At 45.6% G+C, this 21466-nt stretch overlaps 1 protein-coding gene across 1 annotated transcript in view; it reads right to left on the bottom strand.

Moving 5' to 3' along the window:
* The window catches only part of POLR3B (RNA polymerase III subunit B), a 345554-nt gene that overhangs the window by 175162 nt on the left and 148926 nt on the right, over positions 1–21466 (bottom strand). Inside the window, exons 15-16 of the mRNA XM_063928431.1 lie at positions 12380–12542; positions 8344–8497 (exon numbers count right to left, since the gene is read on the bottom strand). Coding sequence (XP_063784501.1) covers positions 8344–8497; positions 12380–12542 — 317 coding nt within the window. The remainder of the gene's footprint in view (positions 1–8343; positions 8498–12379; positions 12543–21466) is intronic.

Raw genomic sequence — 21466 nt, 5'->3', positions numbered from 1 at the left:
GACAAGGATCCTGCATTAGCAGATCTGGACGTTGAGGGAGCAGTATTGCTGCTTCCACGGACATCCTCAAAAGATCTGTGTACAAATGCCTTCTTGGCCAAGCTGGAGCTATTAGAATTATTGCTCCCTTTGCTTGCTTTATTTTTCTCACTACTCTGGGTAACAGAGATATTGGAGGGAACAGATATGCCAAACGAAATTTCCATTCTACTAACAGTGCGTCTACAAGGACCGCTCCGGGATCCTTTGTTCTCGATCAATACTTCGGAACTTTGTTGTTTAGACGAGAAGCCATGAGGTCTATCTCTGGTAGACCCCATCTGTTCCTTATTGTCTGAAACACTTCTGGGTGTAATGCCCATTCGGTTTCCTGAATGGTGTGTCGACTGAGAAAATCCGCTTCCCAGTTCAGTACACCTGGGACAAACACTGCCGAAAATGCTGGGAGATGGAGTTCTGCCCATCTTAGAATGGGAGTTACCTCCTCCATCAGTCTCTTGCTGTGAGTTCCTCCTTGATGATTGAGGTACGCTACTGCTGTCGCATTGTCTGAGCTAATCTGGACCGGTCTTCCTTGCAGACTGTCCTTTGCCTGAACTAGAGCCATATAAATGGCCCTTATTTCCAACAGATTTATTGGCAGGCGACTTTCCCTTACGGTCCATCTTCCCTGGAACCAAAGGCTTCCGAGTACCGCACCCCAGCCTTGCAGGCTGGCATCTGTTGTCAGGACTTGCCATTCTTTTATCCAAAAGGGTCTCCCCTTGTTTAAATGGTCTGTCTGTAGCCACCACGCTAGAGTCCTTTTTACGTTTACTGGAAACTTTATCATCTGCTTTTTTTATCGCCTGCTGATTTCCGTTCCATTTGGTCAGAATAAGGTGCTGCAATGGTCTGGAGTGGAATTGCGCATATTCCACCATGTCGAAGGTAGATACCATCAGACCCAACAGTCGCATTGCTGCATGGACTGACATTGTCTGGGCTTGCAACGCTTCCTGAGCCATGACCTGCACCTTGACCATCTTTTTCTCTGGTAAGAGAACTTTCTGTAGGTCTGAATCCAATTTGGCCCCCAAATGAACCATCCGCTGTGACGGATTCAGAGACGACTTTTCCCAATTTATGAGCCACCCGTGTCTCTGTAAACAAACAGTTGTCTGTTGAAGATGGCTCAAAAGTACATCCTGCGAATGTGCTAGGATTAACAGGTCGTCGAGGTATGGGAATATTCTTATCCCGTTTGCGCAGACAAGCTGCCATAACCACCATAATTTTGGTAAACACCCTGGGTGCTGTTGCTAGCCCGAAGGGCAAAGCTTGGAACTGAAAATGTTCCTGGAGGATGGCAAACCTGAGGTAACACTGATGAGACAGTGCTATAGGCACATGTAGGTAAGCATCCCGTACATCCAGAGACACCATGTAATCTCCCGGTTCTATAGCCAACATTATGGAGCGTAACGTCTCCATGTGGAACCTTGGGATCCAAATGTATCTGTTCAACATTTTCAGATTGAGAATTCGTCGAAATGACCCATTTGGCTTCTGGATCAGAAATAGATTGGAGTAAAACCCCCGTCCCCACTGTGATGGCGGTACTGGGACAATCACACCTGACTGCAGTAATTTTTGGACTGCTTCTTGCAGGGCATTGGCCTTCGACTCTATACGAGACGGGCCGATACAAAAAAATCTTTGAGGAGGCTGCCTCCTGAATGTGAATCCATATCCCTGAGATACCACCTTCTGCACCCAAGCATCTGTTGTTGACTGTTGCTATATGTGTGCAAAATGAAGGAGTCGGCCCCCAACCCTGGAATCCTCCAGGCGGAGGCCCGTCTCTTCAGGCTGATTGTTTCTGTTCAGGCTTGGAAGCTGGCTTTTTGCTAGCCCACTGCTTCCTACCCCTGGTTTTGAACTGGGGGTGCTTAGACTCTTTAGCTTTTGCTTTGCTTTGCCAGTGAAATGAGCGAAACTTTGAACCCTTAGACTTGGGGTTATAAGTAGCCGGAAATCTGACCTTCTTTGATTCAGCCTCTGATTCTAAGATATCAGATAATGGTTTCCCAAACAATATATTACCAATGAAAGGCAATGCTTCCAATTCTTTCTTGGATTCCGCATCTGCTTTCCAGATACGTAGCCAAACTGCTCTGCGAGAGGTTACTGTCAAGGCTGAAGCTTTAGAAGCAACTGTACCCATATCAATTGCTGCTTCTTCCAAGTATTGGGCAGATTGTCTTAAATGGCTTAAATGATACTCTTGCTCCCTATTAGGAGAAGAGATGTCATTCTCTAGTTCCTCTATCCATTCTCCCATTGCCTTTGCTACCCAGGCCGAAGCCAAAGCAGGTCTTACCACTGCTCCTACTAGAGAAAATACATTTTTCAAGAAGCTATCTACCCTTCTGTCTGTGACATCATTTAGTTAGGTAGATGACAGTGGTAAACCAGGTTTATGCACAAGTCGCAGTACATGTGCATCTACTTTTGGAGGAACTTCTCTCTTCGAACAATCCGCAGCTGGAAATGGATAATAAGAACTCCATCTTTTCGGAATCTTATATTTCTTACTGGGTGTCGCCCAAAACTCATCCATCATTTCCGTCAGCTCATCTGACGCTGGGAATTCAGTTTTAACTGATTTTGTTCGTTTAAACACAGGTGCTTTAGATTTTAACACCGTCTTGGCTGGCTCTTGCAAAGAGAGAACAGCCTTCACAGCATCAATAAGTTCAGCTACATCCTCTGAACTAAAACTCTGCGACTGATCATACGGAGTATTTGAATATACTGTATCATCATCTGTTGTATCATCTTGTGTAGTCTGCCACATAGACGCATCTGTCTTAGTCTTACTTGTCCCTTGGTTGCTTGTAGAGGCTACTGGAACCAAGCCGTAGGAAGGGAGCTGCATGTATGGGTTAATAGTGTAACCTAACCCTTGAGGTGGTGCTACCGGAGTTAACCTGTCCACTATTGAAGATAAAGTCTTTGCGAACATATTCCATGGTGGTTCTGTTGGTGGTTGAACCAACTCCTGTTTTTTACTTTGCTGAAAAGCAAAACAGTTCGCACACAACCCCTCATAAGTGACCAATTGGTTCATACCAATTAACCCTGTCTTACAAGATAAGCATGCTAGGGATGTAGGAGTGCTTGATAAATTCTCCTCGTCACTTTTGCCGCTCACAGACATGGTAATAATCTGTTAATGACTACACAATTTGTGACTGAAAATCACCTATATATGAGTATATAGAAGTGAGATCAATCTGACCACAGCCGTGCACCTGAATTGAGGGTCAGAATAGGACTGACAACATAGAAAAGTCAGCACACATACTAGCAGTCAGTCACATGTTAAGGCATTAGACATTGTCATATGAGAATACAACCCCCATAACAACTTACAAGTAAGTAGGAAAATTGTACTTCCGTTTCAACTGGTTCTTTTTCAACATAACATGCAGAAAACACAGTAATATACAGATCTCATATGCAATATGTGCTAAAAATTAACAATTCATACTAACAAGTAGAGAGAATTTTTAGTACTGTATACCCTTCCTCTGTAGAGTGGGATACAGGGAGACTCACCACACTTCCATATCCAAGCAAATGCGCTCGAAAGACGCTGAGTGGATTCAGACGCTACTGATGTACACTACCGCTCCTGATAATTGATAACGGACACAGTCGCTCACTGACGGACACGGACGCTCAGCGACTTCCACGTGTATGCAGACGCTAAGGCCTGCGACTCTGTCTAGGCGGGATCTCTAGTGTACACAACTGCAGCGTCTAAGCTGCGACCGAGTACCCTCGTGGTAGCATCTGAGACGGAAGTGAGGTCATTTAGTTCATGGACGGGAGACGCGCGGAAACTGGTCATGAACTCGGAGGAGAGGCGGCCAGGAGAGCGTCTGAATCCCCCTGTTGACTTAAACTCTAAGGATTGCGGCCCCTACCTAGTCCTGGCGCCTATGATCCCTAGAGCGTAGCGCTGTCACACACGAGATGTTCGGCGCATCAACACACTGTTTGTAGTCTCCACCAATACAGTGTAGCTGTGTCCGGACCACTCTAGTAAGAGGAAATCCATACACTTACCTTCCCCCCATGCTCCGGCCACAGCCTGGTTACGTCTGCTGGACCTGCTAGAACATCCGACACAGACGCCCGTCGAGAAAGCACTGTACCGCGAAGGTAAGCGTTGTTGCGACCCGGTGGGGAGTTGTTGGAGCGACTCTTTCCAGTATGCGTTTAAGACGCTGTTAAGAAAAGTCGCTCAAAAAAAACAAAACAAGTAAGTCTATAAAAATAAAATAATAAAAAGCTTCAGGCTGCTTTATCTACAGCAGCCCTGTGACCATGGTCCGGCTTCCTGCCGCACCAAGCAATAAACTAATTTGACCGAGTCAGTGGGCGGGACTATGGTGAGGCCCCGATGCATCCTGGGAGGCCAGAAAGCTTGTGACCGTGTTGGTGCCATTTCCGTTGTCGCTCAACCATATCCCAATGTTATCCTGTGGCTAATCCTGTGGACCCAGCCAGAGAAATAACCAGTATACAGTATATTACCAGCCATTGTCTTCCTTTTAGCACCCTGTGCAATCACAAGAGCCCACTTCTATCAATTTGTACCAGTCTGTGGCCACCCTATAAGAACTCTGTACTGTCCTATGGCACCCATTTAGCACTCTGTACTAGCCCGTGGACTCTATATGGCACTCTGTACCTTCCCAGTGGCCCCCCTTGTAGCACTCTATACTGGCTCATGAACCCCCCTTCTAGCACTCTGTACTTGCCTATGGTCCCCTACTAGCACTCTGTACTGTCCAGTGGACCCCTTCTAGCACTCTGTACTGTCCTGAGGACCCCTTCTAGCACTCTGTACTGTCCTGTGGACAACTTCTAGCACTCTGTACTGTCCTGTGGTCCCCTTCTAGCACTCTGTACTGTCCTGTGGACCCCTTCTAGCACTCTGTACTGTCCTGTGGACCCCTTCTAGCACTCGGTACTGTCCTGTGGACCCCTTCTAGCACTCTGTACTGTCCTGTGGACCCCTTCTAGCACTCTGTACTGTCCTGTGGTCCCCTTCTAGCACTCTGTACTGTCCTGTGGACCCCTTCTAGCACTCGGTACTGTCCTGTGGACCCCTTCTAGCACTCTGTACTGTCCTGTGGACCCCTTCTAGCACTCTGTACTGTCCTGTGGTCCCCTTCTAGCACTCTGTACTGTCCTGTGGACCCCTTCCCATAACCCATTCTGGCACTTTGTATAGGCCCATAGTACCCTTCTAGCACTCTTTTACTGACCCAGGACCTCTTTTAGCACTGAGAACCAGCTTGTGGCCTATACTGGTCACAAGTCAGTAGGGTCAGAGTCTCGCACCCCTTTAAGTTTGTTTGCCAAACCCCCTGCATATCACCAATATGAAACCAACTAAAAATATATACTATTAAAAATCCATCTACTATACCCATTAGGAGCAACCACAAACACTTCATTAAACAATAAACTATGACCTCTCCCACGCATGGCTAGAGGACAGCTTCATTTATTAATAAGGTGAGTAGTCACTATTTAACATATAATTGCCTTATGAGTATACCGTATTCTCCTTTTCGTTTAAGCTCCGTCTAATGAAACTGTATTATTTTTGCAAGTGTACAGTACATTTATTTATAGATCTAACTCTGTTTACGCATCAAAATTAAACGAAAAAGAATTCTGAGCAATTGGAACATGTAGCTAAGGAATTCGCTCTTTAGCTCCTAATGCAATGAACACAAATATCAGTGCCTTAGAGACTTTTATCCTGGCAATAGCAAAATGAAGTCCGCACGGATGTGAAGACAGCAAACTGATTGGCAGGTCTTAGTCTTGCACCCGTCCTGCCACTGCCCCTTTGTGTGGGGGATCAGCTCTGTCTAGAGCAAACCCAAGGGACTGATATGCCAGGCTCAGCAAGCATTCATTACTGAGTTTTGGGGCTTGCAGCTCTATTGGCAGCAGAGAGATAGCCACATTATCCACAACAAGACGCTAACATGAATTGTTTGGGTATATTGGCCGACAGCCTGTACCTGGCTCTTTTGATATGGGACAGCTCTATTTAGCTTAATGATCTTGTATCCCCTTGTCACAGATTAACACATTCATGGCAAAATAGGGATAGGTCTCATCTAGGAGGGAGCCAATGCCAAACCAATGAGGTTATTTTTTCAGAAATAGTAATAATATATATTCTGCACAATCTTTCTCTATCAGCTGGCCCCCAAGGAGGTATCCAATCCACATTCTGTTTTGCAAGTCCGTCACTAAACTCAGTTCACTAGTCATTATATTACCTGTCAAAGGGAAACTATTTCTAAAAGCTAACGTAACATATAGAACTGCGGTAAGTCCTTATGCAGGTCACACACACTGCAATATCGGAGCAGATATCAGGCAAATAGTTTTTTTATCTCAAAATCTATTGCACCATTATCAGGCAGGCTGGTGAATGCAGTTAGAATATGATTGCTACAGCCCATTGATCCAATCACTGATTGGGACAGGACAGGTTCTCATTCAATAATGGAACAGAAGAGTGGGCCCAAATTTTACACATGGGTCATAAATTTCTCTCAATGAATTAGCGCCACTAGCTGGGACAATGATAGCGCTTCTCTACGACTTTCTTCCACGTCTCTCTCTTATGCAGGAACATACAAGTACTCCTCGCGTTTCTTACAAACCTGTCACTGCTAGTCAGGCATGATTTACCTGTCCTCCTAGGTTATATGCAGAGGTGTAGCGTGGAGACATGACACCCGGAGCAGGGTCATGTCACGGCACCCCCACCCACCACCACACATACATACATACATACATACATACATACATACATACATACATAGAGTCACACACTGATTCACACACATTTAGGCACAGACATACATAAACACACAAATATACACAGATATACACATATACACACATACATAAACACACACATATACTCACACATACTGTAAACAAAGATATATATACACATAAACACACACATACATGTATACACATTAGCACACACACACACATTTACACACAAACACACATATACACATAAACACACAGTATACACACACACATATACACACATTAATTCTCACCAAGAGGGCAGCAGCAGAGCAGATCCTCGTTCCAGCCTGGAGGGGCGGAGCTTCTATGTGATTGACAGGCTGGGACTCGTGGGTAGAAGGAAAGGACTAAGGAAAGGGAAGGGGTGGCCACCACACTGCCTGCATGTTCCAGGTCACTGAATGCAGTTCCCTGACAGCCAGGAAGCATCTATCTTCTGACAAGCCTCCAAACCTCCCCACTTCCCTAACAACACACCACACTACATTGCACTGGACTCTCTGCACTGCAATCAGTGACATGGAACATGCAGGCAGTGTGGTGGCCACCCCTTCCCACTCTTCTAGTCATCACCTCCTACCCCTGCCCGAGATCCCAGCTCTCAGCTGTGACAGGGAGACGGCGCCTTCTGTCCCCAGCGGCGCCTGGAGCTCAAGCTCCACTTGTTCCACCCTCCCTACGCCCCTGGTTATATGGGAGATATACAATTGGGATTCACTGCCAATTCAAAATTACAGGCCTGCATTAGACCCTCCTCTGATTTTAAAGGTAACATCACGTGTCTCCACTGGGATAGGAAGAGTTCTCCCAACAAAGAGCCATAGGAGCCATACGAGGGGAATGAGCAGGGGAAGAAAATTGCCTTCAAACATTTTCTTTTTATTTCTGTGTGACACTACAGGTCTTAGCATGTTAGCACCTCTTGTGTTTAAAATTAGGGTGTGTAGTCCAGCACCCCCCCCTCCACCCTTTACTTTGGCGATATATCATGTGAACCATGCGCTCTACTTTTAAGGAACACTGACCGTTAGGAATGTATATAACTATAATTATACAGCAGCGGACTTTCTTAACAGTGTTAAACCCCAGCTGAGTGACTATAGAAATTTGGCTTACATAAGAGATACTGAACAAAGACCATTTCTAAAGGTCTATTAAAGGCATCTCTGACAACAGAGAAGAGCGGCCCTTTTAAGACTCACCTCCAAGTGGAGACACAAGTACAATAGATGGTATGTAAGATTTGAAAGTCAAGAGTACTTGGGTGAAGCAGCACAGTCAGAAAGGAGCAGCGGTCTTCGGGTACTTGCCTGTCTGTGCAGTACACACAATTGTGCCAAACGAATGGGCAGGGGTCACTATTTAGGACCTTTTTCTTATCCAAAGATCATTATTTAGACTAATTATTTTCTCCCTTGATCTTCTAATTACCTGCACAGCCGGCCTCCGTCAGAAGAGATGTACACACATCTGTCCGTCAGGTTTGTGGAGATGGAGACAAACTCATTGATATATCCAGCCCGTCTCATTAATCGAAAGGTGTTGACCAGTTTATGGTGGTCTCTGATAACCCCGAGAATGTTTCCTGAGTGCAAACAATGAACATAAAAACAGTTTATTAAGAAGACACAGAGCGACATAATAAAAGAGAGACTCAGTAATAGCGACAATGAGAAAACACACTGAGGCCTAAAAAGCACAAAATAAAAAGAAAGTAACTATTTTTGTAAATAAAAGTAACATTTTGATTACAACAATTTTGCTATTTTTTGTACAATATGGAAAACTGACAAAATAACCACATTGTTAGAAGTCCCACAAACTGCAAAGAGATAGAAGGGACATAGGGAGGCAGAGTGCCATTTCACATTTATGATTTAATGGTTTTTTTTGTGTTTTTTTACTACTTTATATCGAACAGATTTTGATAAAAGGAAATAAGAAGCAGGAATCAGTTAGTTGTAATCTTCTTTCAGTATGGGTATTGGGAAAGGTATATTAGACAACAAGCTGGGCTGATGCACCTTAAACACTGAACATTTAAAAAGACCAAAAGCATTAATGATGGATTTAAAGAAAAAAAAACAGAAAATTTAATATGCACATTTTCCATTATCCATTTTATAATCGCTAACAGATCTTATTATAAAAGCCTCCTTTCTTACACTTCATTTCTCCACGCTAATGGGAAGTTTAAACAGCAAGTGAATCAACTCTCCCCACAGGTGGTAACTTGCACATACAAATGCATTATGAAGTGTAATTAATTAATACAGCATTCATTAGTATGATCCATTCTAATCACAATGTAAACAATAAACTCTAATGTTAATACGTTCTATAGCAGACGGGTCGAAACCCTAATTGGGATAACAGAACGTCAAAAGAAATGATCTTGTTTTTCAGACTAATCCGCAAAATGAAACAAGTTTATACGTTTACCACTGCACCCTGCCAAATATTTGTAAAAATAGGTTCCACAGAAAAATAGAAGATATAACCCTTTTCTATTGTATCCTTCACTTGATAGATATTTTAAAAGTCTCCCTATTCCTAAATCCTTTTACAAAAGGAAACAAAAAACTGCTGAACACCAGACTAAAGTCATACTCTAATTTGCCTATTAGAAATGAATGACAAATCAGAATTGTAATCATAGGGTTTTATTCAGGTTTGTTAGCAAACCAAAAAAGTAAGCAATTGGGCAATAACATGTGCACCGCAGGTGGGGCAGATGTAACATGTGCAGAGAGAGTTAGATTTGGGTGGGGTATGTTCAAACTGAAATCTAAATCGCAGTGTAGAAATAAAGCAGCCAGTATTTACCATTCACAGAAACAATATAACCCACCCAAATCTAAATCTCTCTGCACATCTGCCTCACTTGCACTGCAACATGGTTTTGCCCAGTTGCTTTTTTTGTTTGTTTTGCTTGCTAACAACTCTGAATAACCCCCTCAGATCACAGAAGGGATTAGCTGGGTTACTGTGCACTTGTGTCGCAGGGAAATCAGGGCCATCAGTTAGGCAAGTAATGAAATCCTCTTAAAAAGACTTCGGGGTAGATTTATCAAAGCTTAGAGAAAGATAATGTAGAGAGAGAGATAAAGTATCAGCCATTCAGCTCTTAACCGTAATTTTTCAAACACAGCCTGTAAAGTAGCAGAAGTCGATTTGTTGGCACTTTCGCTCTCTCCAACCTTTGATAAATCTTCCCCTTCGTATGGTGAACATGGAATAAATTAAGGAGTTTGCATACACAGAATATACATATATGTTGCCAAAAGATAGACAATTAAGATGACAAAAAGAACTGCAAAATATAACACTTTGTTACGCACACCAGTGCTAACAGGAGTATACCGGTGTATGAACAGAGAGGGAAGCGAAGCAAACGAACTCACAGACAGTATAACATAACATACACAGGAGGTGATGGACTAACTAATAAACACAAAGTGAACGGAGGAGCCCAAAGGCTCAGGAATTGGGTGTCTCCCTAGTGTCAGGAATGCTCAGATGGAATAGAGCGGACAATGAAGCGATGTGTAGTGATTTAACATGTGGAGCACCTGAAATTATGTTGCTAAGAGCAACAGAAAAACCCCCAAAGGGTTACCAACGGGTGTGGGAATAAACTCCTTGGTCAGAGATAGAAATATAGACACAAGGAGAGTATCCACAATCCTAACCCCCACTTGCAGGGCACAGGTTCAGCTTACTGCCACTAAACTGACACCTGGACACCCTGCAAAGTGAGGGAGGATTAAGCAAGCAGGTCTGAGAGTACAGCCGCAAACCTGCTGGGTTCACAGAATAGAAAAAGAACCCCAGCAGGTCAAACAACTGACTCCAGTCTTACTGCTAGGTCCGGATTGGCAGAATGCAGTACCGAATCCCAAGGCCTATTCGCAGTAAGCAACAAGTAAATACAAAGTCACACAGTACTAGCTAACTCTCTGGAACTGACTAACAAACAAAGATTCAGCAGCATTTGCCTAGCCTGAGAGGATGGTTTATATAGCAGGTGCTGTCCACGCCCCACTCAGACCTCACAGACTGTGAGCACAAAACCAGCGCCGGATTCCCTGCCGTGCACAGAGCCTGTAACCACTACACAGTAAAAACCCGGACCGGAGTATCAGCTGCGCTCAGGTTACTTCGCTAACACTTGCCTCCCGGTTGCCATGGCGACGTGGCAGCACAGAGCAGGAGATCCTAACACACTTATTGCTTTGAAATGTAAGCACAGACATCTTAAAAATGCATGGGCATTTTTAGAGAGAAGGGGACCCACGTGCAGCCTCCGTCGCGGCTCTCCAGCAGCAGTAGACTCTGGCATATTGCCAGAGTCTACTGCGCATGCGCAAGTCTCCGGGAACATGGCGGCCACGCCTTGTTCCTGGGGACACCTTTAGTGCACATGAGCAAATCACTCAGAAATTGCCTCCGCTGCCCTTTTCCGAGTGATTTGTGCCCGCACAGCAGTGCCACCGTCGCAGGACTCCGGAGGGGTAAGTATAATGTATGAGTGCAGTGTGTGTGGTGTGGGCCCTCCTGGACCCAGGGGCCCATGTGCACCACACACACTGCACCCATTATAGAATCGCCAATGTAAACATGACATTTATTGTGAATGTCTTTTTATGTTTTGATTCACTAATCTATTACCCTGAACATAGGCCGCAGGATTCTGGGTGGCGAAGGGGGGGGGATTCAATTGATAGCGGTACATTTTTAGGGCAAAAAAAAAAAAAGTCCTTTATCCCAATTTTTTGGCCTGATGTTATTATCAGGCAATTCAATTACTGGCCCTTTTTTTTGCAGTAAAATTAACCCGCTATCGTGCAAAAAACACTGGATCCGGGTTAAGTTCTGGGATCCATGTGTTTTCGTGATCACACCTATTAAAAAACGGCACTTATTATAGATTTATTTTTCCTGCCTCCGGGCAGGTGAAACAAAATTCCTGTTAGTGCCAGCTATAGAGGATAATTGAATTACACCCTGGGGATAAAATTAACTGCAGTAATTTACAGTGGCTAATTGAATTCCCCCCTCTGTGTTTTACTAAACACACTTTTTGTTCTGTGTAGTACTGTAGCTTCCTCTATTTTTTGACCATGCCTTTGCTTATTCTCACTGCTCTGGGACATAACAATTTTTTTTTTATATATATACATCCTCTTCTCTAACTTTCGACGACATCGGATTTTAAGAACATATATTTTTCATAATCCTATACATGGGAGTAGCTAAGGAATAGATTTAAATATGAAGCTTTTCTTTATTTTATGATTATTACTTTTTAAATAATGTAAGTATTTGACCCAAAACCAAAAGGTAAGCCCATTTCATAAAACCCAGTTGAACACAACCAGCAATAATATATACAAATTGACCTGGTGCCCTGTGGACATGAATTAATGATATTAGGTACAAATATATAGCGCAAGGAGTAAATTACCATTAAGAAAGACGAGAAATATGTTTTGATATGCCAGCTCTTCGCCACATAGCAGATTGACATCTTCTACTCCAAGATTACTGGCTAATTTGATTATAGGGCCATCCTCCATATCAGTCGTGATATGCGTCATTAGCGCAAGGTTTTTCACTAAACCGCAAGCCTAATACAGCAGACAAAAGAAAAGTACAAAGTCAACGCCTTAGGCTTCCAAAGAAATCATTGGAGAAATTGAATTTAATTTCTATACTAGGAAAATAGGACACAGGTCACATGAGCCAATCGTGGAGACAGACATTTTGAAGATGAAATAATACAGATTGTGTTTCTGCTCAAAATTTAAAAGGGCAATGCTTTTGCTAGCCGCATTTTGCTAGTAAAAGCACTACCCTTTTAAATTTTGGACAGACAAAATTGGAAGCTCCAGGTTTTAGAAACCGAAGCTTAGTAAATAAACTGCTACATATTAAAGCTGATTGAGCATCTACCAGTATATATATCTGTTGTGAGAGGCAGATAGGTTCCTGCATTAGGAGGAGGTGCAGGCCCTGACATGCCACATGGAGCATTATGGGGTTGCTCCAAGGAAAGTAGCTCCTAGCTTAGACATATTGTAGTAAGGAGCCATTATCATGTGGCTCCTTGCTGGTTAATCACAGACCCAGATTGGGGTAATGGAGGTGTGAGGTGTGGTGCCTCTGGACTGGCTGAGCTAGATAGCTTTAGTGTGGCATACCTTTACATTCTATTAACACCTTTCACTTATTAATTTTTTAACACTATTTCTCTATTTTAATTACATTTCATTTTTGTATCACCTTCTTTATAGCTTCGGCTTCCTAAAATAAGATTTTACTTACCTGTAAATCTATTTCTCGTAGTTCGTAGAGGATGCTGGGGACTCCGTAAGGACCATGGGGAATAGACGGGCTCCGCAGGAGACATGGGCACTTTAAGAAAGACTTTGGATTCTGGGTGTGCACTGGCTCCTCCCTCTATGCCCCTCCTCCAGACCTCAGTTAGGGAAACTGTGCCCAGAGGAGACGGACAGTACGAGGAAAGGATTTTAGTTAATCCAAGGGCAAGATTCATACCAGCCACACCAATCACACCGTATAACCTGTGATAAACTACCCAGTTAACAGCATGAACAACATAGTCTCGGTTCAAACCGATGAAACTATAACATAACCCTTATGTAAGCAATAACTATATACAAGTCTTGCAGAAGAAGTCCGCACTTGGGACGGGCGCCCAGCATCCACTACGGACTACGAGAAATAGATTTACTGGTAAGTAAAATCTTATTTTCTCTAACGTCCTAGAGGATGCTGGGGACTCCGTAAGGACCATGGGGATTATACCAAAGCTCCCAAACGGGCGGGAGAGTGCGGATGACTCTGCAGCACCGATTGAGCAAACAGGAGGTCCTCCTCAACCAGGGCATCAAACTTATAGAACTTTGCAAAGGTGTTTGACCCCGACCAAGTAGCAGCTCGGCATAGTTGTAGTGCCGAGACCCCTCGGGCAGCCGCCCAAGAAGAGCCCACCTTCCTAGTGGAATGGGCCCTAACTGATTTAGGCAATGGCAATCCTGCCGTAGAATGCGCCTGCTGAATCGTGTTACAGATCCAGCGAGCAATAGTCTGCTTTGAAGCAGGAGCGCCAACTTTGTTGGCTGCATACAGAACAAACAGAGCTTCAGTCTTCCTGATCCTAGCTGTTCTGGTCACATAAATCTTCAAAGCCCTGACCACATCCAGGGACTCAGAATCCTCCAAGTCCCGTGTAGCCACAGGCACGACAATAGGTTGGTTCATATGAAAAGATGAGCCCACTTTTGGCAGAAACTGAGGACGCGTCCTCAACTCTGCCTTATCCACGTGAAAAACCAGGTAGGGGCTTTTATGTGATAAAGCTGCCAATTCCGAAACACGCTATGCCGAAGCCAAGGCCAACAACATGACCACTTTCCAAGTGAGATATTTCAACTCCACTGTTTTGAGTGGCTCAAACCAAGGTGACCTGAGGAAACTTAATACCACATTAAGATCCCACGGCGCCACCGGAGGTACAAAAGGAGGCTGAATATGCAGCACCCCCTTCACGATTGTCTGTACTTCAGGAAGAGAAGCCAATTCTTTTTGAAAGAAATTGGACAAGGACGAAATTTGGACCTTTATGGACCCTAATTTTAGGCCCAAATCCACTCCTGTTTGCAGGAAGTGAAGCAGACGACCCAAATGGAACTCCTCCGTAGGAGCAGCCCTGGCCTCACACCAAGAAACATATTTTCGCCATATACGGTGATAATGTTTCAATGTCACGTCCTTCCTAGCCTTTATTAGCGTAGGAATGACCTCCTCCGGAAAACCTTTTTCCGCGAGGATCCGGCGTTCAACCGCCATGCCGTCAAACGCAGCCGCGGTAAGTCTTGGAACAGACAGGGCCCCAACTGCAGCAGGTCCTGTCTTAGAGGAAGAGGCCACGGATCTTCTGTGAGCAACTCTTGCAGATCCGGATACCAAGTCCTTCGTGGCCAATCTGGAACAATGAGGATTGTTCTGACTCTGCTTAGTCTTATTATTCTCAACACTTTGGGTATGACAGGTAGAGGAGGGAACACATAGACCGACCTGAACACCCAAGGTGTCACTAGAGCGTCCACCGCTACCGCCTGAGGGTCTCTTGACCTGGCGCAATACCGCTTTAGCTTTTTGTTGAGACGGGACGCCATCATGTCTATCTGAGGCAGTCCCCACCGACCCACGATCTGTGCGAAGACTTCTGGATGAAGTCCCCACTCTCCCGGATGCAGGTCGCGTCTGCTGAGAAAGTCCGCTTCCCAGTTGTCCACCCCCGGGATGAATACTGCTGCTAGGGCGCTTACATGGCCTTCCGCCCAGCGAAGAATCCTGGTAGTTTCTGCCATGGCCACTCTGCTCCTTGTGCCGCCTTGGCGGTTTACATGAGCCACTGCTGTGACATTGTCCGACTGAATCAGAACCGGTTTGTTCCGAAGCAATGCCTCCGCTTGGCGTAGGGCGTTGTATATGGCCCTCAACTCCAGGACGTTGATGTGGAGACAAGTCTCTAGATTTGACCAGAGACCTTGGAAATTTCTTCCCAGTGTGACTGCTCCCCAACCTCGGAGGCTTGCGTCCGTGGTCACCAGGATCCAGTCCTGAATTCCAAACCTGCGGCCTTCTAGGAGGTGAGCACTGTGCAGCCACCACAGGAGAGATACTCTGGCTCTGGAAGACAGGGTGATCCTTTGATGCATTTGTAAATGGGACCCGGACCATTTGTCCAGTAGATCCCATTGAAAGGTCCTCGCATGGAACCTTCCGAAGGGGATGGCCTCGTACGATGCCACCATCTTCCCCAGGACACGCGTGCAGTGATGCACTGAAACCTTTTTTAGCTTTAATAGGTTCCTGACCAGGGCCATGAGCTCGAGCCTTTTCCATCGGAAGAAAAACCTTTTTCTGGTCTGTGTCTAGAATCAAGCCCAGAAAGGTCAGACGCGTTGTAGGGACTAGCTGGGACTTCGGTATATTGAGAATCCAGCCGTGCCTTTGCAACATTCTCACCGACAGCGACACGCTGTCCAGCAACTTCTCCCGAGATCTCGCCTTTATGAGGAGATCATCCAAGTATGGGATAATTGTGACCCCCTGCTTGCGCAGGAGCACCATCATTTCCGCCATTACCTTGGTGAAAATTTTCGGGGCTGTGGAAAGCCCAAACGGCAACGTCTGAAATTGGTAATGACAGTCCAGTACTGCAAATCTCAGGAACGCCTGGTGAGAAGGGAAAATCGGAACATGAAGGTATGCATCCTTTATGGTCAGGGACACCATCCAATGACCGCTCTGAGCGATTCCATCTTGAACTTGAACTTTTTCAAGTACAAGTTCAGGGATTTTAGATTCAAAATGGGCCTGACCGAACCGTCCGGTTTCGGGACCACAAACAGGGTTGAGTAATACCCCTTTCCTTGCTGGAGAAGAGGAACTTTGACTATCACCTGTTGAAGATACAATTTTTGAATTGCAGACAACACTAACTCCCTCTCTGACGGGGAAGCTGGCAGAGCCAATTTGAAAAACCGGCGAGGAGGCACGTCTTTGAATTCCAGCCTGTATCCCTGAGAAACAATCTCTATAGCCCAGGGATCCACCTGTGAGTGAACCCAGACCTGGCTGAAAAAGCGAGCTGACTCCCCCCGGGAAGCCCCAGCGTCATGCGGTGAACTTTGCAGATGTAGGGGAGGACTTCTGCTCCTGGGAACTAGCTGCATGCAGCTTTTTTCCCTTGCCTTTTCCTCTGGCAAGGAAGGACGATCCCCGTACCTTCTTGCTTTTATTGGAACGAAAGGACTGCATTTATTAATGAGGTGACGTTTTAGTATGCTGCGGGGGGACATAAGGTAAGAAATTCGATTTACCGGCCGTAGCAGTAGAGACAAGGTCCGAGAGGCCTTCTCCAAACAACTCCTCCCCCTTGTAAGGCAACGACTCCATATGCCGCTTTGAGTCGGCATCCCCCATCCACTGTCAGGTCCACAAGAGTCGCCTAGCAGAAATAGACATAGCATTTATTCTGGAGCTTAGTAAACAAATGTCTCTTTGAGCATCCCTCATATATAAAGCAGCATCTTTGATATGCTCTAGGGTCATTAGAATGGTATCCTTATCTAGGGTGTCAAGTTCCGTAGATAAGGAATCTGTCCATGCTGCGACAGCACTACAAACCCAGGCCGATGCCATAGCCGGTCTAACGATAGTACCGGAATGTGTGTAAATGTGCTTCATGGTAACCTCCTGCTTACGATCAGCAGGATCCTTGAGGGAAGCCGTATCCTGAGAAGGCAGTGCCACCTTCTTGGATAAGCGTGTCAGCGCCTTGTCTACCTTAGGCGAAGATTCCCATCGTATCCTGTCCTTTTGTGGAAAGGGATACGCCATAAGAATCCTTTTGGGAACTTGTAGTCTCCTATCTGGAGATTCCCAAGCCTTTTCGCACAAGTCACTTAGCTCAAATGAGGACGGAAAAGTGACCTCAGGCTTTTTCCCTTTATACATGTGTACCCTCGTGTCAGGGACAGGGGGTTCCTCAGTGATATGCAAAACCTCTTTAATGGCCATAATCATGTAACGAATGCCTTTTGCCACCTTTGGTTGCAATTTTGCATCCTCATAGTCGACACTAGAGTAAGTATCTGTGTCGGTATCTGTGTCAGTGATCTGGGATATGGTGCGTTTTTGAGACCCCGACGGTCCTGGTGCCACAAGGACAGGCATGGTCTGACCACCTGACTGATCCCTAGCTTCAGCCTTGTCTAACCATTTATGCAGTAAATTTACATTTGCATTCAAGACATTCCACATATACACCCAGTCCGGTGTCGGCATTGCCGACGGCGACCTGACAATCATGCACTCCCCCTCCTCGTCAAACATGTCGACACACACATACCGACACACTTCACACACACAGGGAATCTCTTTTCTGAAGACAGGTTCCCCCTGAGGCCCCTTGGAGAGACAGAGAGAGTGTATGCCAGAACACACCCCAGCGCTATATGACCCAGGAGAAACACACAAAATGTTTACCCAGTAGCGCTGCTTAATGTGTAAACGCCAATAATGTGCCCCCCCTCTACTTTAAAACCCCCTTACACCGTGTGCCAAGCAGGGGAGAGTCCGGGGAGCTTCCTCTCAGCGGTGCTGTGGAGAGAAAATGGCGCTGGTGAGTGCTGAGGGAGAAGCCCCGCCCCCTCGGCGGCGGGCTTCTGTCCCGCTCAAACTTACTAAAAAATGGCGGGGGCTCTTTTATATACATGTACAGTGCCCACCTGTACATGTATATAGACTTTTGCCATAGGAGAGGTGTTTTTATTGCTGCCCAGGGCGCCCCCCCCTGCGCCCTGCACCCGTACAGTGACCGGAGTGTGTGAGGTGTATGGGAGCAATGACGCACAGCTGCTGTGCTGTGCGTTACCTCTGTGAAGCACCGAAGGCTTCTGCCGCCTTAGACGTCTTCTGGCTTCGTTTCTTCTGGCTCTGTGAGGAGAACGGCGGCGCGGCTCTGGGGGTGAACGCCCAGGACGAACTTGTGTTCACTCCCTCTGGAGCTAATGGTGTCCAGTAGCCGAGGAAGCAGAGCCTATCATTTAAGTAGGTCTGCTCCTCTCTCCTCAGTCCCTCGATGCAGGGAGCCTGTTGCCAGCAGTGCTCCCTGAAAAAGAGAAAAAAATCCAAACAAAAATGCTTTCTAAGCAGGAAACTCAGGAGAGCTCCCTGCAGTGCACCCATTCTCCTCTGGGCACAGTCTAAAACTGAGGTCTGGAGGAGGGGCATAGAGGGAGGAGCCAGTGCACACCCAGAATCCAAAGTCTTTCTTAAAGTGCCCTATCTCCTGCGGAGCCCGTCTATTCCCAATGATCCTTAAGGAGTCCCCAGCATCCTCTAGGACGTTAGAGAAATACTAATTTATTAACACTATAGTTTTTTCACTGGTATGCTGCCCTGGGCTTTCTGGCTTATGCTGGTGTTTTGGGGTGCCACACCCTGCACCTAGATATAGCGCTAGGACCCCAAATATACAGAGACGCCTTGATGCAGCTTTGGGGCTTATTCACACATTTGCGCAAATATGTGTAACCAAGATCTCTGAATTCTGAATCTGGTTACTGTTATCATTCAGGGTGCTGGGGGAAACAATGTCTCTCCTTTTTTCTTGCTTAAAAATACCCCTCCCTTTCGAGCACCTGAATGATATCATTAAGCTGATTGAGCATCTACCAGTATATACATATTAAAGGACAGTTCATAAAATAATACTAAAATCTATTTTCTGATAATCACCATGAAGCACATTTCCATGCACATTTTCTCCTGAAGCCTTATATATGTTTGTAAGTAAAGTAAAAGAGCAAGCAACTGGGCAAAGCCATGTTGACTGTTGAACTGGAGGTGGGACAGATGTACCATGTGCACAGAGATTTAGATTGGGTGTGGATTAATAGGTTTAGTCTGTCTAAGGTCGACAGATTCAAAAGGTCGACACAGAAAAAGTGGATACTAATTTTTTTAACGTTTTGGTGTGTCATTTTGTAAGTTTCATCATATGTGACCACAATTAGTGTCCCGTGCACTCGCTACGCTTCAAATAAGGTTACTATTCCCAATCGTAGTTCACGTAGATAAAAAAAACAAAAAACCTTTTGTATGTCGACAATTACCATGTCAATCTTTTGCATGTTGACCAGATGGTGTCAACATATTGAAGGTCTAACTAGACTGTCAATCCACTGTCTGGAACCCATTTAGATTTGGGTGTGGTGTGTTCAAACTGAAATTGCAGTGTAATAATAAAGTTGAGTAACATTTGTAGACTATATGCAGGATCCGGCAGTATTTACCCTGCAAAAAATAAGAATTTACTCACCGGTAATTCTATTTCTCGTAGTCCGTAGTGGATGCTGGGGACTCCGTCAGGACCATGGGGAATAGCGGCTCCGCAGGAGACAGGGCACAAAATTTAAAAGTTTGACCACTAGGTGGTGTGTACTGGCTCCTCCCCCTATGACCCTCCTCCAAGCCTCAGTTAGGATACTGTGCCCGGACGAGCGTACACAATAAGGAAGGATTTTGAATCCCGGGTAAGACTCATACCAGCCACACCAATCACACCGTACAACTTGTGATCTGAACCCAGTTAACAGTATGATAACGTAGGAGCCTCTGAAAAGATGGCTCACAACAATAAACAACCCGATTTTTTTGTAACAATAACTATGTACAAGTATTGCAGACAATCCGCACTTGGGATGGGCGCCCAGCATCCACTACGGACTACGAGAAATAGAATTACCGGTGAGTAAATTCTTATTTTCTCTGACGTCCTAGTGGATGCTGGGGACTCCGTCAGGACCATGGGGATTATACCAAAGCTCCCAAACGGGCGGGAGAGTGCGGATGACTCTGCAGCACCGAATGAGAGAACTCCAGGTCCTCCTTAGCCAGGGTATCAAATTTGTAGAATTTTACAAACGTGTTCTCCCCTGACCACGTAGCTGCTCGGCAGAGTTGTAATGCCGAGACCCCTCGGGCAGCCGCCCAAGATGAGCCCACCTTCCTTGTGGAGTGGGCATTGACAGATTTTGGCTGTGGCAGGCCTGCCACAGAATGTGCCAGTTGAATTGTGCTACAAATCCAACGAGCAATCGTCTGCTTAGAAGCAGGAGCACCCAGCTTGTTGGGTGCATACAGTATAAACAGCGAGTCAGATTTTCTGACTCCAGCCGTCCTTGAAATATATATTTTCAATGCTCTGACAACGTCCAGCAACTTGGAATCCTCCAAATCGCTAGTAACCGCAGGCACCACAATAGGCTGGTTCAGGTGAAACGCTGATACCACCTTAGGCAGAAAATGAGGACGCGTCCGCAATTCTGCCCTGTCCGAATGGAAAATCAGATATGGGCTTTTATACGATAAAGCCGCCAATTCCGACACTCTCCTGGCTGAAGCCAGGGCCAGTAGCATGATTACTTTCCATGTAAGATATTTCAAATCTACCGATTTGAGTGGCTCAAACCAATGGGATTTGAGAAAATCCAAAACTACATTGAGATCCCACGGTGCCACTGGGGGCACAACCGGGGGTTGTATATGTAGTACTCCTTTTACAAAAGTCTGGACTTCAGGAACTGAAGCCAATTCTTTCTGGAAGAAAATCGACAGGGCCGAAATTTGAACCTTAATGGACCCTAATTTGAGGCCCATAGATAATCCTGTTTGCAGGAAATGTAGGAATCGACCCAGTTGAAATTCCTCTGTCGGGGCCTTCCTGGCCTCACACCATGCAACATATTTTCTCCAAATGCGGTGATAATGTTGTGCAGTCACCTCCTTCCTGGCTTTGACCAGGGTAGGGATGACCTCTTCCGGAATGCCTTTTTCCCTTAGGATCCGGCGTTCAACCGCCATGCCGTCAAACGCAGCCGCGGTAAGTCTTGGAATAGACACGGTCCCTGCTGAAGCAGATCCCTTCTTAGAGGTAGAGGCCACGGATCTT

The sequence above is a fragment of the Pseudophryne corroboree genome, chromosome 6 (genome assembly GCF_028390025.1).
Source record: "Pseudophryne corroboree isolate aPseCor3 chromosome 6, aPseCor3.hap2, whole genome shotgun sequence".
Taxonomy (NCBI): Eukaryota; Metazoa; Chordata; class Amphibia; order Anura; family Myobatrachidae; genus Pseudophryne; species Pseudophryne corroboree.
This window is presented reverse-complemented; position numbering and strand designations above follow the sequence as displayed.